At 43.6% G+C, this 23,816-nt stretch overlaps 1 protein-coding gene across 5 annotated transcripts in view; it reads right to left on the bottom strand.

Annotated features, from left to right (window-relative positions):
• SHROOM3 (shroom family member 3) overlaps window positions 1-23,816 on the bottom strand; it is a 173,710-nt gene that overhangs the window by 52,510 nt on the left and 97,384 nt on the right. For 3 of the 5 annotated variants that reach the window (XM_067035863.1, XM_067035864.1, XM_067035865.1), the window contains exon 2: window positions 9,186-9,317. Coding sequence is in view for 2 of the 5 variants with exons in the window: in XM_067035860.1 (XP_066891961.1) it covers window positions 4,227-4,306 (80 nt within the window). In the remaining 3 variants the exon portion in view is untranslated. Of the gene's footprint in view, window positions 1-4,226; window positions 4,307-9,185; window positions 9,318-23,816 lie in introns of those variants that run through there. The other 2 variants (XM_067035860.1, XM_067035862.1) reach the window with 1 other exon arrangement.

Raw genomic sequence — 23,816 nt, 5'->3', positions numbered from 1 at the left:
CCCTTTGTCCTTAGCAGGGGATAAAACATGTTTCTTAAGGTTCTTTTGTGTATCACTGTTATTTTTTTTCCTATTTTTCCTCATCTTTTAAAAACTTTTGAAATACTTCAAACATACATAAATGCACTCAAGTGAATATAAAAAACACTCATGTGTACTCATTACCAAAATTGATCAAATCTTAATATTTTCCCCATATTTACTTCAGGTGTTGTTTTGAATAGGTAATTAATTCACATAGTTTTAAAAAGATCAAAGCCATTAAGAAGTCTTACTCTCCTTCCCAGCCCTCTCCACCCATTTCTCTTCCCCCTACAGCAAACCTCGGAGGTTAATTCCTTATGTATGTTTTCCAGTGCTTTGTTATGCAAGTATAGGCAAATATGAACAAATCTCTTTTCACTGCTTCACAAAAGGAAAGCTATGTGGTGTTCTACCCCTTGCTTTTTTGAACTTAACATCTACTGGAGATCATTCTATATCAGTACTTACAGAGCTTCCTCATAGCTTCCCCCCCCCCCTTTTAACTGCCTGGTATTCCATCATGTGCATATAACATATTTCTTCAACCAGACCCTTTTTTGTAGACACTTTTTGATTTCCAGTCTTTTGTTATTACAAATAATACTTCAATGAATAACCATGTCTACACACTGTTTTCTGTCTATGCCCACATATCTGCAGAAATTCCTAGAAGTGGAATTGCTGGCTCAAACTAAAATGCACTTGCAATTTTGGTAGTTATTGCTAAGTTAGTGCTAAGTTGCCCCTTTCATGCTTTAAAGGGGAAACAAACTTAACATGAATAAATGTCATTGTGCAAGTGATTCTTAGGGGGGGATAATTACACCTTCTTTAGTATAGAAGAATAGATGATTCATATTTGAACAACAATGCCTTTTTAGGCATTTCCTGTTTATAGGAAAATTATGTGCCCCAAACACTGATGATAAAAATATACAGCCACAGAAAACTAAGACCAAGTTAAGATGCACTGGGCTGTACTCATAGCACTGTTTCATTCATAGATCCAGATGAAACCCTCTCTGGAATAAACAAAAAATCACCCTATGTTGAGATATGTTTTCTACATGTTCACAGGAGACAGACAAGCTCTCAAGAACTTTCAGGGTTGAAAACACCCGTTATCTTCCAAAATGTAAAAAAAGGGTGTAATTGTCCCTTAGCACACAGTTGGCAAAGGCATTGCTTTTGAGATATCCTTTGGCCCTTTTCAGCATCCCTAACCTCTAGTTTCTATGACTACTGGGCTACTCAAGGCTATACTTGGACTTTTTGGATTCACAGAAAAATCTAACAAGCAAACATTTCTGAGGCTTTCATAATTGCCTAACATCTGTGTTTTTAAAAAGTGGTTCAGTGGGTAGAAAGGTATGCATTAAGTAATATAACCCCATGGCAACACACAGTCCCGCCAGGAAAGAGAAGTTCTTTTCAAAGGTCACATCCTGATAATATGCCCTGGGGACTTTGGGCTTTGGCAACTGAATCACAAGTTAAGAGTGAAGTCGGGCTAACAGACAGAGGATGGCTAACAGACAGATGATGTAAGACTCTAACATCTAAAATTTGCATAAAAGGTAAAAAAAAAAAACAACCCAAAAAACCTTTTCTTGTAAGATACTTTACCCCATTCCCCCACACCTGCTCCAACATCATTTCACTACTAGTTTATCTCCTCCCCACCTTCTATTTTGAAACATTCTTTAAAGATTAAATTTTATTGATGACCACACAGAACTATTACCATAAAAAAGAGGGCATAGCCATGGGGGTGGGTGTGTTTCACTTAGCCACCAATGGGTGATGATGTTGAAATGTCTTTTTTCTTAATATGCCCCCCTTTCTTTACTCCTCCCCTCAACTCTGACATCTACAGAGTAATCAGAATAGTCAGCTCTCCTCCCCACACTTCAAAGTTTGCCTATATGTCATGGCAGAAATTGACACGAACACTATAACACCTTTGCTCTGTAACAGCATGCATGTTTGTTTTTCTTTGACTTTCAAATTCAATTACAATAGAATCGCATAGCATACATAGACTAGCATGAACGCTAATTATCCACAATTTCTTCTTGTCAACTCTCAGTTTGCAACTGGGCATTTTATTTGTTGGAGGAAGGAAGGAGGGACTGGCTTTACTGATTTCTTGAGATATCAGGTATTATGATTTAAAATTTTTCTCCTCTATTACTTCTCTGTGTCATAGAATATGTTGCCAGGGCTGAAAGAGAAATCACTTTCATGCTGTTTGTTTTTATCTTCCACACAGAGATACATGCAGACATCCACAAATATACGCTCATGGATCTCAGAGAGGATGAGATAGTTACAGAGAACAAGAAACACTGTGTGTGCCCCAGAATTGTTTGGAGGCTCTCCCAGAGGACCCCTGTTGGGCAAATGGGGAACAGCTCAGCAGGACACGATGAAGGTGCTTAGGGCTCTTCCCCTCCACCCAGGGGGCTGCAGGGCTGAGGGCAGGAGGGGCAGGGTATCCACCACTACAGCTGGACACCCTCCTCCTCCGTGTGTAATCCCACAGAAGATTGTCCTTTGAGGGTTTAAAGGATACCCTTTACACCACATACCAACCAAGATATTTCAAAATCAAGCTAATTAACTTTTATGCAATGCTAAAGTATAAGTTAAATTTCATTTGCCAAAACAGTAATGAAAAGTTTTTGTGTGTGAGGCTGAAGCCTTACCTTTTGGTAGTGCTTTTTTTCTAAACACCATCCCATTCAACAAAAACAAATAAATGCTCCCCAAACTTCTAACACTAAAGACACTGAATTCTCTTTTGCAGTAAGTCATGCATTGTTGTATCCTGTTTTTCTCTTCTCTATTTCACTTTCTCCTCATTTAGAGGAATAGGCTGCAAATGAGAAATTAAAGGCAACAACAACAACAACAACAAAAAAAAAAAAAAAAAAGAAAGGACAGAAAGCATTAATTTTAGATAGGGACCTTAAACAATGGTCAAAAGAAGAATCCATATTTTAAAATCATGCCAGAAAAGACCCGAATGAAAAGAATAGTGAAGGTTTTAAGGCAAAGTGGATGAAAACTTTATGAACACTTGCTCCAGCCCCTCAGTTCCTACCTGCCAGCATTTCCATAATAAATTTCACAACAAGGAGGAGTTTAACCACCACCACCATTCACACATAACCTGACACTGTTGGGGAGAAAATAATAAAACTCAGAAGAATGTTCTCTCTTATTCGCCTTCAGGTGAAAGGATGCCAAATTAAACTTGAAAAACCAGCCCTGGATGCCTCTCTTTATATATGTGTTTTATAATCTAAGCAGTTCATATTTTCTTTTTTACCTTTTACATGATATAATAACAAAATGAATGCCCGTAATAATAAAATAGATATTCAAGTCACCTGGAGATCCAGAACATTACCACTACTGGTGCAGCCACCTGTTCTTTGCCATATCATATTTCCTTTTAGTAAAAGCATCTAGGGATGCAAACACTGGCGTTCAGCATAGCTCTGAACAAAAATTTCAAATCAAAGATTGTATAAGGATAAAAGCTGAATTCAAATTATTGTGAGTAAGGGAAAAGATAATAAAGTATTTAAACCTTCGATTGTGATGGAGGTAAATACTGTACACCCAGCAATCACAATACACACTTCTTTTCATGCAAACTCAAAGTTAAATGAGAAGACCACACCTTTTCTTTAATATTGAGACTACATTTGCAGGTTCCTTTTCTTTATACAAACGTTGGCAATGAGAATAGAGAACTTGGCTATGAGTACATAGATAAGTAGCCATTCCTTGTGAGAAAAAGAAATTGTTTATTTGAAATTCCCTGGGGAAATGGGGAAGCAAAACCATGAAGTACACAACAAAAAGCAACTGCTGATGTGAATGAGATAAAAAGCCACCCTAAATACGTACATCATAAGAAATATGGTGACCGTATATATAGGAGAGAAAATGATTGAAAATTCCCACACAGAAATATTAATAGTACACTGAATTACCCAAGGTTCTCAAATAATGAGAAATTTCATGACAATTTAGAGAAATGGGCTTAAGTTTAATATGTGGTTGGTTATTAATTTTTCTTTATAAATAGACATAGCACAACATCAGAAAGATACCTGTGAAAGGCTTATCAGTTGAGAATCCTGCAATGCAAGATTCGAAATCTCATTCTAACATAATAGTGGGCTTACCTTGCGGCAAAGAGAAGCATCCTAGATAGCAACCCTCTGGCCAACTGCATGTCATATTCAGGAGTGGGATAAAAAGCCATTTCACCCTGTTAACTGTTCTTTCTGCTCCTCCCTGGGCTGCAAAGGCTTCTCAATGATTCCACGCGACTCCCATCAGACAGCCTGAACTGCCTGGAACTCACTAAGCTCCGTGCAAGTGGGAGGGACTCATTCCCAGCCACCTCTGTAGATTGCCAATTAAAATTCAATTCCTGCTCTCTAAGAGGGAAGAAGAGAAAGTGACCCTTAGTAACTTGCCCTGAGAAGAACCAGCATCTTAGACAATAGCACACAGCTTGGGAATGCCAGAATTCTACCCAGTGGGCAGGAGGAGGAGGGAAGGAAGGAAAATCATCTGCTGATAAAATGCATCAAACTGCAATCAGGAAGTTTCCTTTTTAATTGATCTTCTCTGCTAAACCTGCACCCTCCTCCATGTGCAAAAATGCCGCTGTCTGCAAAAAATGCGTGTTGATTGCTTTAAGCTTCCCACCCTCGGGAGGCTACTGAAAGAGGTCCTACACCAACATCCACTGTGGCTTCCTGAGACACACTGTCCTGAGCTCACTAAGTCAGGAGGACGGGGACAGAACTCACTGCCAATGGAAGTGCAAGTGCCAGCTGCTAACCTTGCTGCCCAAATAAGGATGAATGAAGAGTCAAAGCCTGAGCTTCTATGACCCATTCATCTCAATTTACTTTACAGAGCACATATCACCATGTATGGTAAGTGCTTACTGATTAGATGAGATGGTCATTATGGTGATGGTGGTGACTGGTGGTAGAGGATGAGGAAGGGACAGGAAGTTCATGGAGGAAAGCCCTGGCTTGGAAAATCTTGAGTTTTAAGCTGGAACATTTTGTCTCTTGAACTAACTCATTGAACTACCCTAGCCTGAGGCTTGACAGATTTTAGGGAGAAGTTCTGCTGAGATAAGTTAGATCATAGGACTCCTATTGACAAGTCAGACAAGAGAGAACTCAGGGATCCAAGCAAAAAAGGAAAGGTGGGATTGGATGTGTGCAAATATTAAGCCCTGGACCACTAAGAGCATCTCTCTTTACCTTGGTGGTTTGGCTGGTCTCTGTATATACCTGGAGTGAGGGTGGAGGGGAGTTTATTCCTTTTGCTCTTTCCTTTTTCTTATAAATGAGTGAGAAAATCCTTTCTGGCTATTTTCTCCATGAAAAAGGAGCTACACATACCCATGACCCATTAGACTTGGAATGAGCTCATGAGGTGATCTCAGCCCTTTTCAATTTCAAAATCGGTGTAGGCTTCTGTGACCTGTCATGAATTAGACTTGCTTAGTGCCAACTACTAACCTTCCACCTCAACACCTGTGAGACTCCTAAGATGATAAGCACATCATGTCTGCTCTGTCTAAAGACATCAGCACCTCACCCCTTCCCATGTTTCAAAACAGGACTTAGACCACAGCCAGCTTGAAAGAATTCTCAGTGGCCAAAGCTGGAACAATTTGAGCAATAAAATAAATAATAGTATTGGATTATAACCCACAGAATAAAATAAAAGGAAGGAGTCCTTACTGATATAAATAGTTGGATAAATAAATAAGTGGAGGAAAGAGACAGCTCTTCCTTACAGAAGACTTCCAATTAATAAATGTGCAAGGAATGAAGGAAATACAGACTCACCTTTAGAACATTACAGTAATAATTGTCACAGACAATATCCATTGATAGATGCTAAAATCAGTGGAAGAAAGTTTGAGGAAAACCAGAATATTTGTATAGCCTCAAAGCTATCTCCCCCCCAAGATATGTATTCATTTACAAGGAGACAAACAATAACTTTACAGTGAGGAAACCTGGCAACTTCACCTTATACAGGTAATCAAGGTTAACGTCACCAGTAGTAAAACATTGACACCATGTAACCCGGGAGACGACACACTAAGGAGGACACATCACCACTTCTGTGGTATTCTTGCCAAAAATGCTCAACCTCAATCCAATCATGATATAGTATCAGACAAACCGAAATAGAAGGCATTCAACAGAATAACTGGCCCATACTCTTCAAAAGTGTCAAGGTCATACAAGACAAGGAAAGACTGAGGAAGTATCACTGATTAGACGAGACTAAGGAAACATGACAATTAAATACAACGTAGGATTCTGGAATGGAAAAAGGACATTAGCGGCGGGGGGGGGAGGTGAAATCTGAATAAAGTCTATAAAGCCTTATAGTCTGCAGTTGATAGTATCGCACCAATGTTAATTTCTTAGTTTTAATATTTACACTATGGTTTTCAAAGATGTTAACATTAGAGAAAGGTGGGTGATGGGTGGATGGGAAATCTCTGTACTATTTTCACAGCTTTCCTGTGAGTCTAAAATTATTTCAAAATAAAAAGTAAAAAACAAAACGGGCAGGATTTGGGAACTGAATCAATTGGATGAGAACCACGCCAATTTCCAAGTTTAGTCCAACATCAGTAAAACTTGGGTTGCAGAGACCTCAGAGGATAGGGAAGAGTTATGAGGTGGACTATTGTAGGGGCTTATGATATACTTTTGGAGACAAGACACACACAAGTAAAATTCTTAGAGTATGAGTAGAGTAAAAATTCCAGCCAATAGGACATGAGCAGGCATGACGTATGCAACATCCAGGTCATGACTTTTTCAAAAGGAAACTGCTTGCCTATCTGCTCCCTTACAGTCTCCCTTCATACAGACACAGCATCATTAGCCAGTTTTGACCACACTGATGAGGGCGACCCCAACTTGTTTTAAAGATAATCGCGTCCTGGTTATAACAACAATCTCTGCATGGTTAGGATGCCAAATGGACATAGGTTGAGGTTCATTTGTTTCATCCAACTGTTAAGGATTGTTTTATGAAATATTTCAGTTGTTTCAAGCTCAAACCCAGGTCTGTGTGATTCCACTCTTCACGCTCTTAGCCCCACCTAGTCTCAGCTCTCCCTGCCTTCTGGAGAATGGTCCCACAATTACCCCAGTGCCCCATGGCTGAAACTTAGCAGTCACACTCTTTAATCTCTCTTCTCCCACCCTCACCTGCTCTTGACCTGTCTCCTAAATTCAAACCAAATCTGTCTCATCTCTTGTCCCATCACCACTTGCTAAGTTCAAGTCTCGATCATTGTCCACCCAGGCCAGGGCAATAACTTCCTAACTACGACTTTCTGGCTTAAAGTACTTTGGCACTGATGCTACATTAACCTATACACCTCAGTGGAGTCTTGTTAAATAAAAGGCTCTGATCCTCTACATTTTGAAGATCCTAGGAGGTTGAAAGGAAGAGCAGTAACCTTGGGGATCCTTCTTCTTCAGGCTGTTCCTGGAGCAACCTTTTGCCAGCTGCTGCTTTTTTTTTTTTTTTTTGCGGTACGCGGGCCTCTCACTGTTGCGGCCCCTCCCGTTGCGGAGCACAGGCTCCGGACGCGCAGGCTCAGCGGCCATGGCTCACGGGCCCAGCTGCTCCGCGGCATGTGGGATCTTCCCGGACCGGGGCACGAACCCGCGTCCCCTGCATCGGCAGGCGGATTCTTAACCACCGCGCCTCCAGGGATTCCCTGCTTCTCTTATAGATGGAGCCTTCTGCAAATCTCAGCCTGTCTTCAACTGGTATGTTCAAACTTCTTTTGAATCCTTTTTTCAAAGAAAACCTTACAAAGAATCTTAATGTAGACACCATATACAAGTGTTGTTGGATTACAGGAAATATAACAAATACTTTAATGTATATTTGCATATCCATAAGCATGGGTAATCGCATAAATCTAAGTTTATAATGTTTATTTATTTCTAATCCAAGCCCACGTGTCTCCATGAAAGAGCCACGCCCCCCAAACTGAAATCAGGATAATTGACAACGATGATAGCCAACATCTACTGAGCGCTTATGACGGGCTAGGTGCCACTCTAAGTGTTTTATGTATATTAGCATTTTCAATCCTTTCAGCAGCTCCTTGGGGGTAGATTAGTTATTAAACTCATTTTATAGATTGGAAACAAAGTTTAAATAACTTGCCTGCAGTTATCTATTAAGTGGCAGAATCAAGATTTGAATTCTGGGTAGGCTGATTCCACAGACCCCGCCCCCCGCCATCTTACTCACTATATTATACTGCCTTTCATGCTGGCACACAGACTTATGTGACGGTGATGAAAGGCATGATGAGAATGATACCAGGACATCATTATACCACCACCTAATGTTTACTTCACCTGACATTTATTTCTTGTTCCCCACCAGCGGGCTCTGTGCTAAGTGCTGAATACCTTACCTCATTGAATTCCCACAGTTGTCCTAGGAAGTAGGTTCTGTTATGCTGATTGCTGAGGCAATAGAGTGGAGTGGCTCTGAGCTCAAACTGTCTGGATTTGAATCCATGGCCTCCTAACAAGATGCCTTTACACTAGTGCAACCCTCACAGCACTGGTGTGAGAATTCGATGAGGTATGCAAAGCCCTAGCACGTAGAAAGCACAGATAAGTAGCTGCAGATTTTTATTAGACCAACTTTGTAATCTCAGGACATTCCTCACGTGTTCAGTGAACATCAGTTCGGAGATGGATCAATCTTGTTGTACAATGTAACGCATTAGTCATTTCCAAAGTGTAAGATGTTGGTGTATCTCTTTTAATGGTTTTAATTATAGCTTTAAATACAGTTGTCAATGTATTTTTAAGGATATTTGCATCAAATGATTTGAGGGACCCCCAGATTACCTCCCAGGAACTTGATGCTTCTTCAGAACCTAGTTTGAAAACTGTCATTATGTGGTTATTCTTCTGAACCCCGAGATTCCATCTGACCCCCTCGTCCGGGCCCTCCTAAGCTCTCTCACTCGTCTGTGTTCTCGACCAGCCTTGCCCCCAGTTCTCTCTTCCGAACCGCTCAGCGCATCCCTCCGTGCCTCTTACCTGTGCTTCAGCCGAAGTTTAACCCCTCCTGACCATGCTGCTTTCCTGTGCTGGGGGTCAGAGGTCAGGTGCTCTGGGCCGAAGGACTCAAGGGTGCCTGTATCTGCAGGGTCCGGGTCTGCACACGCATCTCTGGCAAAAATAGGAAAACAGGAAGTTGAGCATGATGGTGTTCATGGGCAGGGGGCACGAATGAATCCGACCTGGAAAATGCATGAGGATTAACCCTGAGGTTAGAGGAGAGCAGCACAGCTGAGCGTAGAGGTCTAAGCCTGCACCCACCTAGGCGCTCTGCCCAAAGGCAGGCAAATGCGCTCCTGGGGGTCTTCATCCTCTCCTATCTGTGTTTCTGTGAAGCAATAACGTGCACTTCCCAATCTTAGAATACCAGCTTTTTCCAGCCAAGGGGGAAAGAAATATATGACTGTTATGAAGATGAACCCTCCTATAACTCAGTAGCCATTGGTAAGTAAGTGAAAAATTGGCCTCACTGAAGCAAACTGTCCAAGAAGGTGGTTCCCTGAGACAAGTCCCCGTGGCCTCCTGTCTCGGTTTTGCTAGAAGGAGAGCGACCCTCCAGTGCAGCAGCCCTCGCTCTGTTCAGTGGGTGGCAGCTCAGGGGCACATGCCAACTCTTGAGGCCGAGCTATTTCAGATTGTTTAGATTCCACTGTGCTGCAGGCAAGCCTTCTGTGTGTCCATTTAACGCCCCCCTCCCAGCCACGCCCAGTCCCTAACACCATTCCCATAGCTCTTTCCCTCCATACTCCCAGGCAGGCAGAGAAAAATGTTAAGCCCCGAGTGCCCAAGGCGTCCCACCATGGGAACAGATGTATTTCTTCTCCGGAAGAGAGTCTTGGCTCCTGAATTTCCAAATGCCCTGACTGCACCTTCAAGGCCTCCTCTTCATCAGACTGTCTGTCCCCTGCATCAGGTTCTGAGGAGGGTTTCCCACACTGGGTACCAGTGGTGTGTTTTCATGTCTGTCTTTGAGAGCCAACTGGTAGCCCCTGCACCACGTCCTATAAGCAGGCATCTGGAGAAGGCGCAAATGCCTCCTGTTTCTCCTCTGCATAGGCCTTGGCTGAGACGGGGTGGGATTATGAATGGTGTTGATCTCTTTGTATTTCAGGACAGGGAGGGAGATGACCAGGCATTCAGCCGGGAGTTTCTACTTCTAAGCTAAAGTTTTCATCTTTAGTTTTATCTAAGCATCATTACCTCCTTTGTGACATTACTATTCTCACCAAATTTAAGATTCCTGGCTTTGAATATATTCAATATTCCCCTAGACTTGAAGTCTGAAGACCTGGTTGAGGTGAGGGTCTGTCACTTGTGAGCTGAATGACATTGGGAATGTAAACACTGAGCCTCAGGCTCCTTTTTGGGAATGTGAGAATAAGAGGCCAAGCACACAATGTAGGAGTCTGGCCCTGGAGTCTGCTGCTGAGTCAGAGTCCTGGCCTTACCCTCTGACCAGCTCGGTACCTTGTCCTCTCTGTGCCTGTTCTCTCGTTTCTGAAATGGGTGCAAAGGACCAATGGCTTTCATAGGGTTGTTGAGAAACTTAAATAAACGAATTCAGATAAAGCGCTTAGGATAGAGTCTGGAACATATTTGGCCCTCAGCAAATCAGCTCCTGTTATTATATGTATCCTGCAGAGTTGCTATAAAGTTTCTAGATAATGTCTATTAACAGTCTAGCACAGTGCCTACACATGGGGTATGTGCTTATCTAACGAATCATTTTCTACTGTCTTCAACAGTACCTTCATTTTAGAGCTCCTTTCAGCTAAGATGTCATGTAAAATAGACACAATTAAAAAGACCTAATTTATGCTGGAAATAACAACAAAAAGAGTTTTGTCCAGAGTTAGCATGTCAGAGCCTTTTGCAGAATTCATCACGTGGTCTCCAATTAGGATTTCTACAACCCTCAGCGGCACCAACCCCAATGGCCATCTGGCTTAAGCTGAGGCGGAAAGTATACTCAAAGGTATCTCATCATCACATGAACATAAAGATGACACAAACATACACAGCACATCCAAGATCACCCACTGGTAGAATCCATTCCGACAGCAAGCTTGCCTTTCCAGCTCTCCTCTAGATAGACCCTGACGTTGTCTGCTGGGGAAAAACAATAAAGACTAGGCCTGAGCTTTCAAAAAAACATTGTGGCATTTAATAACTTCCTCATTTAAAAAATATTTTTTGCCTAAACCACAATTGCTGGCTCTGTGCTTTCTGCACAATGGCTGAGCCCTTTTCTCTTTCCTTACTCCCTCCCCCCTCTCTGGGAGGCACCAAGGGACGGAAAGTCCAGGGTGAAAGCTGTTGGAGTGAAGGGCTGGCAGGAAGAGCAGGCAAATGGGAAGGAGATGGAAGCAAGGACATGAGACTGTCTTATCTTTTTAAGGATTTTCAGTGCACGATCCTTTTCAACCCTAGCAGAGATGAGCACCCCAGCAATGCCCTCCGGGGGACCAGCTGACATTAACAACTGGGTGCGAGGGTTTGTAAAACCAGGGTTGGGGTTGACTGTTGCTGATGGCGGCCCCCAGGCTAAGTCACAGCACAGCCTCCCTGCTAATCTTCACCTCCCCCCACCCTGGATGGGCTGGCTCCTGAGTGAGCTGTCTGGATGCATAACACCAAGGAGGAAACAGGTTGGAAGGAGTGCAGGAAAAATCACCAGCACCCAGAGCACTCCTTTTCTGGAATCACCTCTTTCTGGAATAACCTGGACAACAAATACACATTTTTAAACTCACATGTTCTAATGAAAAGAAATTCCATAGTGAATCTTGTTGGCAAAACTAATGAGATGTTTTTGAAGGCTCTTTTTAATATTCTTTCTTGCTGTTCTCCAGTCTCAGTATCACAAACTATGAGTGAGGAAACAGGAATCCGAGCTGACTTGAGAAGATTTAACAGGGGCTAAAAAAAAGACTGTGGGGCTTCCCTGGTGGCGCAGTGGTTGAGAATCTGCCTGCCAGTGCAGGGGACACGGGTTCGAGCCCTGGTCTAAGATCCCACATGCCGCGGAGCAACTAAGCCCATGCGCCACAACTACTGAGCCTGTGCTCTGGAGTCCGTGAGCCACAACTACTAAAGCCTGCACACCTAGAGCCCGTGCTCCGTAACAATAAAGACACGACAGTGAGAGGCCCGCGCACCGCGATGAAGAGTGGCCCCTGCTCGCCGCAACTAGAGAAAGCCCTTGCACAGAAACGAAGACCCAACACAGCCAGAAATAAATAAATAAATAAAATTTAAAAAATAAAGACTGTGATCCACTATCCCAGTATCATCTTTCTTTGCCAGATAGTTAAGAAACAAAAGATCCACGCCAACCACCTACGTTATTTCTACTTTCTATGAGTACATTCGTATTCCCAGCCCTCACTATTCATAATTCATGAATATATACAGACTGCTTTACTGCTCTCTGAATTGAGTTTCAGCCAATACTGAAGAAAAAGTTCTGGATCGTCCTGTTCCTGTAGCTCTCTTGAGCACCATGAACACTGGGGAGGGTCCAGGGAAGCTGGAGAGAAAGACATACAGAGCTGGGCCGGGCGCGATATCGTGGTCTCTCCAGATCCCTTGCGCTCCTGCGTTTAAATGGGGATGGGCAGGGATGGGGCTCCTATCTCCTTAGCATGGACCGTTACAACCTTAGGAAGGGCTTGGTTCTCAGAATCAGCAGTTTCGTCCTTCTGGTTGTGTTTTATCCAGGAACAGCTTCCTTGACAGCCACATCCATTCCTGTCCCCACCAACCCAGCACCTACCCAGCAGCCGGCACTACCTTTAAAATAAGTAAGTGGATTATGTCATCTCTAGTAATAAAACTTGTGTAGCTTCCCCATGCACTCTGGAGGAAATCCAAGTTCCTTAACTTGGCTGTGAGGTCTCGAGGGACCTGGCCCCTGCCCACCCTTTAACATCTCCCCTCTCATTCGCCCTCTGTCCTCACTGGCCTCGCCTGTGCTCCCCAAGCCTGCCAAGCTTCACACAGGAGGTTTCCTCCACCTGGAACAGTCTTCCTCCCGATTCTCCGCTTGGCTGGCTCCTCCTCAGCCTTCTGGTCCCGGGTGGAACATCACCTCCTCAGAGGTGGCTTCATCTACCTCAAATAGTCTCTTCCTGGCACCTGGTCTTTCCCTTGGTTGCACTTGGAGCCGTGTGGAAATGTTCACTTGCACACGGTATGTACTGGACAATAAGTGCAACAAGGTCAGGGCCCATGGCTGACTTTTCTTCAGTTTTGTGCTTTTAAACCACTACATACCCAGGGCCTGAGACAGTGGGTGGGTCATGGGAGGCACACAACACAGATTTATAGAATGAATCATAGTTGACTATAAAGGAAATAATTGTGTAATGCATCCAAGGTGGAGCTCTATGCCCTTCAACTCTTAAAGGTATTAAATTGTTTACAATACATGTTTTGGGGAAGGTAGGGATCTCTTTTCTTGTAGTCACTTTCTACATAGGTTGTGAGTTGATTTCTTTGTGAAAGTAGAATTCGGCTCTAACTCTTTTTCCCTGTCATCAACAGCTGCTTTCGTGGAGTAGAGAGCAGTGTTGGGGGACCACTGACCAAGCCCTTTGACAAATGGTTGGTGCAGCTCAGCACAGTTTTGCTGCCTTATGTTTCGAAGCAGCCAGAATGCCTTCTGAGATTAAGCAGACAGAGTGCATTTATACGGGGCTAAATTGTCCCCAGAGCCCTCTGGAGAAATTCCTTCGGATTTAGGCTGGGTGCTTGCGTGTATTCGTTTTCAGAATTTGCTGCATGGAAAGTCGTGTTCATGGTTTCCTAGGTTTCTATTTTCTCTTTGCGCCACTCTGGGGCCATCACGCAGGAAACTGGTCCCACCATCATCTCTGCATCCTGTTGGCAGGCTCCCCAGCACTCCTCCTTTCAGTCTCTGGGAGGTGGAGAGGGCCTGGATTCTCGGCTTCTTCAGTGTGCAGAGGAAGATTTTAAGAACTGATGCCATTAGGTTCAGATCTGTGTTCTTAGCCTAACGTAGCTGTTCTTCATTTGCTGGTGACTGGGCATTTATGAAAGGTTTCACAGACATTCTCAATGAATTGCCCTTTCTTTAAAAGCCCCTTGTTTCTATTGCTGGCCTTTTGGTACCTATGTATTTAGACTTAATCTTTCGGGTCACTGTCCCTTCATTACTCTCCTTTCTTGTTTTTTAAATCATTATTTACCATCTAGGAAGCTGTTCACGCTGCACTCTCTCAGGCCTGTATCCTATCCAGTGCGTTCCATCATAGGCATGCCTTTTACTTGTCTTCAAAAACCTCTTCTTTCTGCTCACCCACCTTGGTTTGGCAGCGTGGTTATTACAGGGGGCCATACATAACCCTTCAGCCATGCATAGATGTGCTTTGTATGTCTCGGCCCTGTGTCTGTTTGTACCTCCTGCTCCTCTTGCTGATGCTTTTTCTCACTTGATTTCCCCTGAAACCTCCCAAATGGATCAAGGGTACAATTTATACCATTGACAGTCAGCATATTTCTGACACTTTCTGAAACCACAAGCCTAACTATCTCCAGATCTTAAGCCCGTGACCTCTGTGCCAGCCTTGTACGGAGACTGGAAAAGGGTGGGTAGGGGAAAAAGCCAAATGATTAGCCAGATCTTTTAACCTACCTATTAAATATTTAATCTGCTCTGGATTTACTTTTGACTTCAGTCCCTCCACCCACTGGGCCCTATGACATAGCTAGTCCAGGGCAAGTGCATAAGAAAACCAAGGGCCCTCATGCAAGGGCTTATATTAAACCGGTGATACCTTTACCACTGGAACATCTGGCCCTAGCCGTAAACACCGAGTCTGATCTTAAATTAACTCTAGTGAGTAGCAGGCTATAATTTGAATGAACAATGTAGATTCCGCACCCAGATGCTTAGGTTTCTATTCTGGCTCTGTCGCCTAGTAGGTGTTTGACTTTGGGCAGGTCACTCAACCTCTTGTGTCTCAGTTTCCTCCTCTATAAAGTAAGGATAATCTTAACACCTGCACCAAAGGACAGTCGTGAGGCTTGAATGAATTAATATGTGTAACGCACTTAGAACAGTGCCTGGCAGTGTTCACTTCTTACCAACAGAAAGGAAACTTACATTTCTTGGGCACAGAGTAAGTATCAGATACTGTGCTTTAAAAGGTTATTCATTAATCTTATTATTTGAGACAGCAATGATCCTCATTTTATAGATAAAGAAAGCAAAAAGAAAGAAAACAAGTAGAAAGAAGTTTGGCCAGAGACCATGCCACCCCTCATGAAATGCCTCTGAGGGTCCCGGGACTTTGCTTACTTTTTGCTTAGGCACCAGTCACATGCCAATCCACACTTGCCTGGCATTTCTGCCACATGACCCTTTTTTCCATTCATATGAGACAAAAAGATACTAATGAAGACAAAAGACCAGCAAAAGTACCAAAATGTTACTACTGGGTGATAGGATTATGGGTGATATTTTTCTTCTCTTTCTCTATATCTTGCAAATTGCTTACAATTAACATTTATTATTTTAACTATCAGAAAAAGTACAACTAGCCTTATTTTTTTTTTTTTTTCTTACTAGAATGGGTCTCAGTCTAATTTCTCCATATTTTTTTTTTTTTTTTTTGCGGTATGCGGGCCTCTCACTGTTGTGGTCTCTCCTGTTGCGGAGCACAGGCTCCGGTCACGTAGGCTCAGCGGCCATGGCTCATGGGCCCAGCCGCTCCGCGGCATGTGGGATCTTCCCAGACCGGGGCACGAACCCGTGTCCCCTGCATCGGCAGGTGGACTTTCAACCACTGCGCCACCAGGGAAGCCCTAATTTCTCCATATTTTGAAAGGAAAATCTTTGTCGGGAAATGGCAGGGGAGCTATCTACTCTGGGAGTAAATCTGGGCAGTGAAAAGACTTCATGCTGGTGGCAGGGTTTACTTTGGGATCCCTAACAACCGTGGAAAAATACCTGGAGGAGGAAGCAAGATTTCTGGGAAACCAGTATCAATAGAACGTGATGAAATCATCTTAAGAAAGTGAGGCCTCTTTCTTCCCTCCCACCCTCTCCCCTCCCTAGTGTCCAAAGAAACATAACAGTTCCGTACTTTAATATTATCCATTATAGCTTGAAAGTACCTTTCATGCATTAGTCCATTTGGCCCTCATAATAATGCTCAAGGGCAAGTACAGCAGGTGTTATTTATCCCCACTTAACAGATGTAGAGACAGCCTCAGACAGGGATAGCTACTTGCTTGAGCTCAGGACTTGTAAGCTACATGAAGTCAGGGCCCCTAACTCTAACTTTCATGCTCTCTTCCATTTCATATTGCCTTTAGAGAGACTATAATCCTAAAAATCCTCTGACACAGGTGACAAACAATACCAAAGCTTCTTTAAAGGGAAAGCTTCTTCAGAAGAAAGTCAAAAGTTACTGACGGCTACTGCTCAGATGGGTCCCCTCTCTGTCCCTACCCCAAATGTCCCTAGATCTAGAGAAATGATGAGACCAGATTTTGGAGGGTTCCTCACCCTCACCCTTGCCACCCAGACCGCACCTTGACCCGGAACTTCCTCAGACTGCTGATGTTGATACAGGACACGCTTCATGCTGAGACTCAGAGCACACTTCTACACCCAGCCCAATCATCCATTCACTCAATCAACAATCGCTAAGGGTCAACCAGGGACCACACAATGGATTAGGCATTAGGCTTGCAATGGTGGCAAGCCTATTTAGATAAGAAAATCTCCCAGACCACACAGCACGGTGTAGTACCAGTTACGACCTCTAGGACAGCATGTTGGAGAGGATCTACGAGAGATGAGAAGAGCAAGAAAGAGAACAAGAAGCAACATGGTGGGGGTCCCAGCAGCCTGGCCAGTGGCCAGGCAGCCCAGCTTTGTGAAGGTTCTCGGCGCACCTGGCACACGCCCACCCTGCCTCCACGATGACCCAGAGGAAGGTCAGATCCACCCGGGGGTCAGCGAAGGGGGAGCCCAAGAGGAGACCAGCTCCTGAGAAAGTGGAAACGAGCTAAAAAAGGTGGCAGGAAAGGATAAACCTTCAGACCAAAAAGTGTAAACGAAAGGGGAAAGGGGAGCAAAGAGAAAACAGGCCAAAGTGGCTAAACAAGAGACTAAAGAAGATGGACCTGCAGAAAACAGAGAAACTACAAACAAGGAGAGTCCAGCCTCCCCGACGAAGCAGCAGAGAAAGAAGCCGAGTCTGATTAATATCATACACCCAGTCTCATCAGTGGTCCCTGTCTCCCTTCCTGTATACTCCAGAGGAATGTTTTTATCAACTATTTTGTAAATGCAAGTTTTTTAGTAGCTCTAGAAACATTTTTAAGAAGGAGGGAATCCCACCTCATCCTATTTTTAAAGAGGTGAAATCAGTTGCTGACTGTTTATTTTTCGGTACAGCCAGAAGATAGGGGAATATTGAACATGGGAGGCTTTGATTATCTTGGGTGTCAACTTAACATTCCATAGACGGGGGTAATTTTTATATCCTATAATACAAAGCATACTAATTTGGAGTCAGTAGTGCATTTAATATGTTTTGAACACTTTAAATTACGTCTCTTCCCATGTTGTTTTTGGTAGAATTGTTTCCTAAAGCAAACTACTCCTTGATCTTGGCTCTCCTTGTCAGAATTTTGTGCACTCTGTTAACATCTTCGGCCATCCAGTTTTCCTAGTAACTTTGCAAATGTGCTATGAACAATTGAAAATTTAAGTATGTGGTGTATATGGTATTAAATCATGAATTAGTGCGACTTACGATATAACAGCATATCAAAATTTAAACATATTGGTACTTGATATCCTGTTAAGGAAAATTTGCCTCTGAATTTTAAGTTGGAAAGTCACCGGAATAACTGTTCAGAACAGAATCACAGCTACACAATTTTTTAGATTTTTGGTACATACATTAAGAATTGTGTGTAAATTGAAATGTCTGTGTACTCATCCTCAAAACAACCAATAAAATCTCAATTTTGAAAAGAAAAAATGAATCGACATAGTGGAAGTAACACAGGAAAATAGATCTGGTAATACTTCCTCCCTTATTTCCACAAAACATTAGGACAAAGGAGTTTGGATAGCCAAGTAGACACCAAAAATGGCCATATATGCATGTACTATTATAGAGGGAAATAGTACTGGAGCCGCAGCCAGGAGGCCTGCACTGGGTTGGTACAGATGTACTTTAGGGTTCCTTTTACCTTTAAAAGTCTACAAACCAAGGGGGGGAAAGGGCATAAATGACAAACCCTGAGTGAGAAAACGATTTCTCCAGTATCTCCGTCCACAAGTAATGAGCACTTTCTACACGCAGATTCCAAGATGGAATCTATGCAGAATAAAAGACAATTTCTGACTTCCAGCCTTGCTGGAGAGACACACAAAGAATTTGGAGCCAGATCAACTTGGGTTCCAATCTGAGCTCTGCCACTATTCTGTCTGAGCCTCAGGGCCTCCTCTGTAAAAAGGGGACAGAGTATGATCTGTCTGGTGACACTGCTATGGGACTAGTAAGCCTGGCATGTGATAACCACTACAAGACAGGAGCTATTACCATTTGATCTAAGTGACCTCCATGAGAGAGGTGAATATGGGAAGTCACCCAAGGGGTGTGACAGGATGCTGGTATAACGATTGGCTCTTTAATTCCTTAAAAAGGGCAACAGCAAATGTCCAAAGCCTTTGGCGAGGGAAATAAATATTTAACGCCACAGTGGGGGTTTTTTGCACATAGGAACAGGAAATATGGGGCATTACCTGGGCCCCTTAGGAACAGACTGGCATAGAGGACCCAGCAACCAGTGTGGAAGAAATGGTTCCTGGAACATCAAGGCTGACAGAATTGGCCTGAGGAATTCTTCTGGAGGCCTCCTCTCACCAGAGGGAGCCTCAGGCAGTGGGTAGGGATGGCACTCAGCGAAAGTGTCTGCATGGCTGTTTTAAAAACATGATGAGCTTGGGCCCAGTTTTTTTTGGCCCCTGGAGTCCTCCCACCTCAGGCTCTGGGGAGAGAGACCCCTGCCCTCCTGCAGGCAGAAGTGGGTTGAGGGACTGGCTCTGGAAGGTCCCTGGGATGGCAATGTGGTCTGTGGGAGACAGGGTCTCTCTCCCATCTACTTGCAAATAAGTTGCTCCTGTCCTGGACCTGCCTGGAGAAGAGGGGGTAGACGTTAAAAATGTAAATGGACATGGTCATTCATTGGGAGAAAATAGGTCCCTGGCTAAATTTGGCAACAGCTGAGGAATCTTAGCAAAAATGAACTCACCCCCTTGTTTGTGAGGGAGGCCTAATCCTTACTTTGCCCAAGAGGATTACTGGGTCTTAGAAAGAAGCTCACATGCACTTTTTTTAAGCTCGTGCCAACTGCATTTGTGTCCACAATATCCAAGATTCTTTCTGCTTTTTAGGGTAGATAATAGACATTCCATGCTATTTAAATGCCTCCAAATCTCAAACCTAAATGTTTCCAACCTTTGCTATTACCCAAAGTGGGACTCTGTCTCCCAAGCTTTCCCCTGGCTCTTGCTTTATATTCTTTGGAATCACATTTTAAATGGAAGGCAAGGTACCAAATTGCAGTCAATTTGTGGAAAAGTAATTGTTTGTGGTTTACAATACACCTTTTCAAGGTGTTTGTAACTATGGTTCCACTGGCTAAGTTTCTACTTATCCCCACCATTTTTCCTTTCCTTTGATTACTATAGGGTTAGTGTAATACAGTCCAGAGTTCTTTTTCTTTTCTTTTCTTTTTTTAAATGCTGTGTGTCCCCACTCACCCCAACACTACCCTATCCTCTCCAGGGAATTCTGGACCCAATGACATACATAACACAAAAGTGGGACTGACATAAATCTGTCTTCAGCTTAGCATGGCACTCTCAAAACATCATTAAAAAATATTACCAACTGACACCCATGTCGGACTTTACAATTTACAAAATATTTTTACATAACAAATTCAATCCTCATAATAATCCTATGGAGTGTTCTCCCTCTTTCACAGAAAACAAAACCGAGGCACAGGAAATTTAAATACATTGCTCAAGATCACAAATAGAGTGGTAAAACACAGACCCAACACACTGTAAGGCTCCAAAGCATGCCCCTAACCACGATCTATAACAGCCACATCACCTAGGGTCTCAGATATCTGTAGACAGAACAAATTCTAGAAAACAGAGCTGCCTGATCCCAGGAAAAGCACAACAATTCTTCCACTATTGGCTTCCTCAGGAGCGATGATCGGTGGTGGCTTCTACTGGTAGCCACCTCTCCTCACCTTCACCACCAGGGCTGGTTAATTTCCACTTGTAGTTACAATTCCTGTTTCAGGTCTGGGGCCAATGGAACCCTAAATGAGAAGGAATTTGGGCCTCAACCGGTATCTAAAGTGACACCTTCAAGACAAACTCTGAGCTAGTCATGTTTTCCTCTTAAACCTCAGGTCCCCACATGATCCCCCAGTTTCCCGTGCCCGCCTGGTCCTCCAGGCTGGAGGAAAACTGGCCTTGGATACCAATTCCTTCCAGACCAGAGCCTGGTCTTGTGAATGTCAACTACGCATAAACAGATGGCACTGGGCACAAAAGCCGAAGCGAATGCAGGTGGGAAAGTGAGTGGTCATCTTTATCTGATTGGGCAGAGCACGTCCTACCCCCTCCCCTGGGCACCAACACACAGGAGGCGGCAGCGGGCAGGAGCTTGGCAGGTCATGGGGCAGCCAGGCCAGGCCAGCCGAGGGCAGGAAATACCTTGTGAGTCGTGCACCACCCCTGGTCTCCCCTCCCACTAGAACGCCAGCATGCCAAGCCTGGGAAAGGTACAGAATCCACGACAAAGAGAAGGTACTGGACTGTGACCCCATGTCATGAACCAGCGGCGGATCGGGGGCCTCCGCCCCAGACAGACCTGGCTCAGTGGGGAGGCGGCCTCCTCTCACTGTGGAATTCCAGCTGCTAGTGGTGAAGAGGTAACCATGGGAACTGATACAAAGGGCTTAAAGTTGAGGGAAAGAGGCTGGAGGCAATGGTGAACAGGCAGAGTGGGACTTCAAGTGACAGTCCTGCGATTCTCCTAACTTTAGCCGAGCACAGTTACTGTGGATCAGCCTGGAGACAGGTGGAGCTTGCACAGAGCCAAGCAGCCTCGAGGGGTCAGCGACAACCAGAGAGCCAAGATCCCTGTAGGCTGGCTCTTCCTCCAGATTTCTTTTCTCCCCTTCAGAGAGCGGAGCCCCAGAAGTCTCGTCTGCCAGGAACTTTGCCCTGAGATAACGTGGCTCCCTTGGGTGGACAAAACTGGTACATGGTGACATTCCTTCTAATACAAGCAGCACTTTGCAAAGGGGCTCCTCCTCATGTCCCCTGGCCTCAGCCCACTGCCCCCAGTGGCACACAGTCTGCTTGCTGGGGGGCTTTCTGGCGTGTCTTAAACAGACCTGGGTGATTGAGGAAATGGTCCTGAGATGCCGGCTGTCAAGCTACACTGCAGAGGAGAGGCATGGGTGTTGAGAACATTAATACAGAGCATCTTGCACAAAAATCTGTACTCTGGTGGGGTGGGGTGGGGATTAAGTGAAAAGGCTCATATCTAAATAGGGAATCGTGTCTGTAGAGATATTTAACTACGTTTCCCCCTAATTGGCCAATGTGACTTTGTAAGTCTGCATTAAATCAGTAGGGTTCTCCATCTACCACTTGGGATTTCTTCTTATTTAAAGTTCTAACTCAGGGTTCTCCAGAATCCGGCAGTTGAGGAAAAGCCACGAAAATGGGGAACACAAAATATCCCGGGGCAACAGTTTACTGTTCCTCTTATTTTTTTGAAGTATATTGATTTACAGTGCTGTGTTAGTTTCAGGTGTACAGCAAAGTGATTCAGTTATGTGTATATATGTGTGTGTGTGTGTGAGTGTGTATATATATATATATGCGCATATATATTCTAACAGGTACACACTACTATACATAAAATAAAATAAGCAACAAGGACCTACTGTTCCTCTTACTTTCAGGGCTCTGAAGCACACTTCTCACCCTGCCTTCCAGTGGAGACCAAGATAATATCACACCTATGCCAATCCCTACACGGGCTCCACAAAGTCTAGGCCAAATCCACATTTTCTGTTCACAGGCCAGAGAGGGCCATTCTCAGGAAGACTGCTGAGGGGCTGGGGAAAGACCCTGACATGTTTATGAGCACCTCTGCTGTAAGCCCCGCTCCACAAGGTTGAAAGTAGATCCATCGACCATTTAAGAACATACCGATTCTCCATCACCAGCGTTCACCTGCATACAGCCCATAATGGTCGCCCTAGCACCACTTATTGGTGTAACTTTCTCCCTGCAGTAACGAAATCTTAAAATAATTTTACCTAAAAGGGAAAAGTAACTGACATCTATTATGAGCCTCCTCAGTTGAGAGGCAAGATCTTGTGGGGTTCCAACCCTGGCACCTCCATGCCCTCAGCAAGCTATTTAATCTCTTCTGTGTTTGGGGGTTTCTTCACCTCTAAAGGGGGCAATAATAGTGCCTACCTCATGGGAGTGTGAGGAAGATACAAGAAGAGTTTCAGACAGTGCTTGACTCTCAGCAAGTACTCGATAGATCTTAGGTATTAATACCCACCAGGTGCCAGGCTAGTTATTTTTACATGTATTTTGTCATTTAATCCTTATAACAGCCTAATCTGATCTATATTAATACTTCTTTTATCACCATTTTGCCGATGAGGAAACTCAGGCTTAAAGAATTTAAGAACTTACCCTAAATCACTAGTACATAGTAGAGCTCAGATTCAAAGCCAGGTGGTTCTGTTGCCAGTCTAAGACCTTTCCACGACACTACACTGCCTTTATAGAAGACCATTTTGTTGTTATTTTTAGTAAGGATAAGAAGAAAAAAATTCTAGTGTTTAAGAAAATAGTACCAATGCGGGAGGAAAAAAAAACAGGATTTTAAACCTCCACCTTAAGCAAGAGGCTTTTTAAAAAAAACCCAATAAAACTAGCCTAAGAGAGTCCTCTGCTCTGAAAAAAGGTCCAAGAGAAATGGACACACATTCACAATCAGGGCAGCTATGAACACTTGAGTATAAAATGACTTATTATTTATCATTGAATTCCCAGCGGCTAATACGTTCTCAGTAAACGTTTGATAAATGCTTAGTGAATGAATTAAAACAACTAAAAACAAAATGCCTGTTGGAGTAGGCAAAGTTTATATCATCTTTCCCAAACACTCTGTTGAACCTAAATAATTGAAGCTTAATAAAGTAAACTACTATTATATTTACCACTCTGTGCAAGGCATTTTACTGAAAATTCCAGTTATATAATGTGTCCCTTTAAAAAAAAAAAGCACATTACACAGAGATCGTTTTTTCTTTTCCCCCTACATCTTTGGAAAGAGTTTATAATATGTAAACCTTTCACCTGTTTTCTGTGAATGCTGTGAGCCTAATCTGGGAGCTCAGCTTCAACTACTACCACTAAATCAGTCCTCAGAAAAAGAGGGCTTTGTGGGACTTTGCTAGTGGCACAGTGGTTAAGAATCCACCTGCCAATGAAGGGGA

This window comes from Kogia breviceps, chromosome 6 (assembly GCF_026419965.1).
Source record: "Kogia breviceps isolate mKogBre1 chromosome 6, mKogBre1 haplotype 1, whole genome shotgun sequence".
NCBI classification, from domain to species: Eukaryota; Metazoa; Chordata; class Mammalia; order Artiodactyla; family Physeteridae; genus Kogia; species Kogia breviceps.
This window is presented reverse-complemented; position numbering and strand designations above follow the sequence as displayed.